The 5,247-nt window shown below is 41.1% G+C and overlaps 1 protein-coding gene across 1 annotated transcript; it reads left to right on the plus strand.

The window, feature by feature from the left end:
• Positions 1–221: 221 nt before the first annotated feature.
• LOC109209790 lies at positions 222–1,160 on the plus strand. The gene is made up of 3 exons (XM_019373128.1): positions 222–410; positions 546–879; positions 961–1,160. The coding sequence occupies exons 1-3, from the start codon at positions 222–224 to the stop codon at positions 1,158–1,160; spliced, it is 723 nt and encodes a 240-aa protein (XP_019228673.1).
• The last annotated feature ends 4,087 nt before the right edge of the window (positions 1,161–5,247 follow it).

The following is a 5,247-nucleotide window of genomic DNA, read 5'->3' on the forward strand; positions in this document are numbered from 1 at the left end:
GATCTGAGTGTTCATTCTGCGGCTCGCATATGTGATCGGCGATCGCATAATGCGTCGCAGAACCATCTTTTTGCTGCATTTTGCTCTTTTCTTGTCTTTTTTGCTTTCATTTCCATGCTCCTGGGTCCTTAGTCCTTATGTACTGTAAAAACACCAAAATTACATAAGTCAAGGAGATAATTGCATTAAAACAAGTTAAAATCTAAACAATTAGTATTGAAATGTGCCGAAATTCTCCGGCACATCACATCCTCCCAAAGATAATCTCTGCAAACCAATCTGGCTTTGTAAAGGGCGGGAAGATCTTTGAAAACATCATGCTGGGACAAGAAATAGTGCATGGTATCAAGAAGCCAACTGTGGGGTCAAATGTGGTCATCATGCTTGACATGGCCAAGGCCTATGACAGAGTATCCCGGAGTTTCACCTGCATCATGCTTAGGAGAATGGGATTCAGTGAAATGATTATTGACGTGATCTAGAGAACAATGTCCAACAACTAGTACTCAGTCATTGTTAATGGCACTAGATATGGATTTTTTCAGTCTAAAAGAGGCCTTAAACAGGGTGATCCACTTGCCCCATCCTTATTCATCATAGGAGTTGAACTATTGTCTAGAATGCTCAACATTCTGAACCATGATCAGCTGCTTCATGGATTTTATATGGAGAAGAGAGGTCCTCAAATCAAGAGTCAATTCATGACTGCTTCCTATGCACTCCCAAGTGCTATCAGAAGAATTCAAGAAGTGACAGGCTTTTCCAGAAGGGATTCACCACCCACATACCTGGGTTGCCCTCTGTATACTAGTAGGAGTAGAATTATGCACTTCAATGGTCTCATTTCCAAGGTGCTAGGAAGAATAAAAGGTTGGCATGGTAAGATGTTATCCTATGGTGGTAGGGCAACCTTGATCAAATATGTCCTTTAATCCTTACCAATCCATCATCTTTCAGCAGTATCCCCTCCAAAGACTGTCATGAAGCAAATTAAAAGGTTGACAGCTAGCTTCTTCTGGGGAATGGATAAGGACAAACACAAGTATCACCGGGCATCATGGCTAATCTATTCTTCCCTATCAATGAAGGTGGTGTGGGTTTCAGAACCATTCATGATACCTGTAAAGCCATGGAACAAAAGCAGTGGTGGCATTTCATAACAGCAAACTCTCTTTGGAGTTCATTCCTGAAGGCAAAGTACTGTCAAAGATCAAATCCCATATCTATGAAATGTGACTCAGGCCGATCACAAGCATGGAAAAGATTGATGTTCAACAAGAAAGAAGCAGAACAAGTAATTCAATGGAGACTCCATAATGGGAAATGTGTGGGACAACTGGCTTGGCTCTGGGCCATTAGCATACAGCAGAACAGAAGGGGGCAGACCAGGCAACACATCAGTGTCTTACTTCTGGAATGAGGGCCAATGGGACCTTCAAAAGCTCAATATAGCTGCCCCAGCACTCAAAATTCTACAGATCATACAGACAACCATCCATTTCAACCTTGACCTTCCTGATAAACCCATCTGAACACCTACTATCAAGGGCAATTTCACCTGTGCTTCTGCATAGGATCTCATCAGAACGGAAAACCCCCCAACTTCCCAACAGAATGACTTGGCACAGGAAGATCCCTTTCAAGTGGTCATTCTGCTTGTGGAGAGCACTTAGAAACAAACTCCCAACAGAAGATAAAGTGCAGATTTTTAGCAGTCCAATAGTTACCGGGTGTGTATGTTGTTCTATGCATGCTCTAGAAACAGTTGACCACCTCTTCAGCTCTGGGAACTTTGCAAGAGTCATATAGAAGAAATATGGAGGCTATGTAGGTATTCAAACTGAAAACCTGTCTCTAAGGCTGCTTCTTATGAAATGGTGGATGCTGAAGACTCACAACTCTGTGCAAAAGCTCATCTGAGATACCTCCCTATTATCATTTGCTGGAACTTGTGGAAGAATAGATATAGTGCAATGTATGGGGCAAAAATCACCTCCATGACTAGAGTCCCCTACTCTATCAACTCTGACATCAACTTACTCCTAAGATCCAATTTTCCTGATCTCCAATGGCCTTTCAACTGGGGGGAACTCTATGCCTTTACTGAAAATCTTCAGCATCACACTACCTCAACTCAAGTGATTTGGAACAAACCAGACAATAGTTTTGTTAAGATCAATTATGATTGGAGTGCAATGACCAATCCTGGAAAGATTGGAGGGGGTGTCATCATCAGAAACCACCATGGTCAATTTATCCATACAATTGCATATCCCTTATGGGAAGGTTCCAATAATTTGGCTGAACTGAAGCAGCTTCATTAGGCATCAATTGGTGTATTGAGAATGGATTCACCAAAGTCCACCTTGAAGTTGATTCTGCGTTGTTAATCGACTGGTTGACAACTGATGCAGTACCCCTTGGACTCTGAACATGCCCATTCAAAAGCTCAGGCAACTCTGTCAACAATGTGAAACTATTACATACACTCATGCCCACAAAGAAGCCAACACTCCAGCTGACTCACTTTCCAAAATTAGCCACACCCTTCCAAACATCACCCACTCACCAATATGAATGAGCTCCCCTCTCACATTAGAGGCCAAATTCACCTAAACAAAATGGACATCCTATCTTTCAGGCATAAACTGACCAAGAAGTTTATAAACCCTTAAGTGGCATCCCTATCCTACTCCCATGGTAATGGTTAACATCTTTTTTAAAAAGGGGAGCAGACATAATGGTCCAAGCAATTCCTCCATCATGTGGAAATGTGTAATCATGGGATTTTCACTAACTCAATTTGTTCTTTTACAGGTTGTCTTCTCTTATGAACTACCCAGTTCTTTGTTGTTGTTTCAGGGTGTGGTATTAGCCTATGGGCTCATCCTCCTAGAATCACAACAAAGGACTGATGTAGGTTGTAAAGAGTAGAAAGTCCACCCTCTAAGGCATGCGGTGGAATTTCACGGTAACCCCCTCACTTCACCAATCATAAAAGCACACAACAGCACCACCTTCTCTATTTCCAAACACAAGAACTAATAGATACACTCTCATAAACAATCATACACTCACAAACATAAATCAATAAACACCAACCTTCATTCAAAATGCATCAGTATACACAAGGGACTGATTGCAAACAAATAGGAACCTCATGATAACAACAGATCCAAAAAACTGGGCAGAAATGCCAAAAAATTTTCTAACCATGTTTGCAGGTTCCTGTTGTTCCATCTTGCTCAGCCAATTGACATATTTTCAGAGTGTGGTATTAGTATCTATGATTCTTATTCCTCTAAAAATACACCAATTGGCTAAAGCACAACATCAATGGAATAAGGCCAACAGTCATTCTATAAAAGAAATCCCCAAAAAAACCAAAAATAAAGCAACAGTTTTAGCAGTAAACATCAACAAATCGGAGCGACTAAAAAAACTACTAAGATAAAAGAGCAAAAAAAACCCTACGCCTAGAGAGAGAAGCTCTGGCAATTTTGGACGATCTTGAGGCGACTAGAGAGAAAAAGAGCTCCCATGGCCGCGCCGGCCACTGCCCAGCCTTCAGTGGAGGTTGGGCGGTCGTCTTCTGATCCTAAGCCAATCCCCAAAACAACTACTAACCCTAATCAAAATCAAAACTACGCAAAATTGCTCCAGCCACAAGCATTAAATGCTCCCATGCACGTGAACAGTGTAAACCTAAAACCAGTCGAGTTTCTACATGGAGAACCAATGGTGAGATGGAAGAAAATTGAGGTTAAACAATCAATAATCCAACAAGGATTGCATTTGGCAGTCCTGGGCAAGTTTTCATATGGCAAACCTGTGATCCAAGAATTGAGGAAGGCAATTCCAATTCAGTGTGAGCTCAAAGGACCATGTTATGTTGGTTTGATTGAAGATTCGCATGTTTTGATAAAGTTATCGTTAATGGAGGATTATATTCACTTGTTATCGAAGCCAGCTTTTTATTTGAAAGCTCGAGGTGAATTCTGGCAGATGAGATGTACAAAGTGGAGTCCTTGGTGGTCTCCTGATGTTGAGACACCAATTGCCATCGCTTGGATATCTTTTCAAGATCTTCCTCCTAATTTTTTTGGTAAGAACTTTGTCTTTTCGTTGGCTAATGCAGTAGGTAGACCATTGCATGTTGATTTGGCTACTCAAAATGGCACAAGACCTAGTTGTGCTAAGGTTAAGGTGGAGGTTAGTCTACTTGCAACACTGCCCCAAAGGATAAAGATCATTGAAAAAGCTGATGAAACTGGACCTGAGGAATCGAAGTGGATCAAAATAAGGTATGACTACATGCCTAAGTATTGTAAGACATGCAAGAAATAAGGCCATAGTGAGATGGAATGCTGGGTAGTTCACCCAGAATTGCATAAAAGTTTCAGTGATGAGAGCAAGGAACAAGGCAAGGAGAAGACAATGGTGGTGAGTTCTAATGCTATCGGCACAGCTGCACAGTCAACCAAGGTGTTATCAAGTGGAAAAGTGGTTGGAAAGCCTGCCAATAACAATGCTAAACAGGAATGGATGCAAGCTAGGAAGAATAAATATCAAAGAGATAAAAGAGGTTACATTATTAATGAGGTAAAAGAGGACAACAAGGGCAAAGGGGAGCTTATGGAGGAGGCAGTGGTGTCCAAAAACAAATTTGAAGCATTAGAAGTAGAGGAAGATGTTCAACCAATATTGACAATTACTGATGGCAGTGTAGATGGTAAGGACAACAATGAAAGGAAAGAGAAAGCATTTAAGGGAACAATCAAGGACCAGCAGCAGGAAAGGAAGAAGAATGGAAGGGATCAATCTAATCCTACTCTTAATGGGATTGGGGGAGGTGATTCAAGTAAGTAACCGGGAAAGGAAGGTGGAAATTCATCTCTAAATAAGGAAGAATTTGATTTGAGAAAAGTAAAAAAGGAAGCTGTGGAGAATGCAAATAAGGAAAGGGAGGCAGCTCTTATTCCTGTTGATACAAGGACGGATGTTGAAACTAGAAAGGAAAATACCATAGATTGGGTGCATAGGAGATTTGGGACAAATAAGGAGGAATTAAGGCAGTGCAATGTGACTACCAATAAGTCATAGCAAGATATTCCTTCCCAAACTCATGAAGATTCCGGGCATATAAATGAACTCAATGAGGTTAATTCAGTTAAGACTTTATGGAATGAAGAAGTTGAGGTATTGGAGAATCAGCAGAGGGAGGAACAAGTGATAGGAGACAATGCA

Source organism: Nicotiana attenuata, unplaced genomic scaffold, assembly GCF_001879085.1.
Source record: "Nicotiana attenuata strain UT unplaced genomic scaffold, NIATTr2, whole genome shotgun sequence".
NCBI lineage: Eukaryota > Viridiplantae > Streptophyta > Magnoliopsida > Solanales > Solanaceae > Nicotiana > Nicotiana attenuata.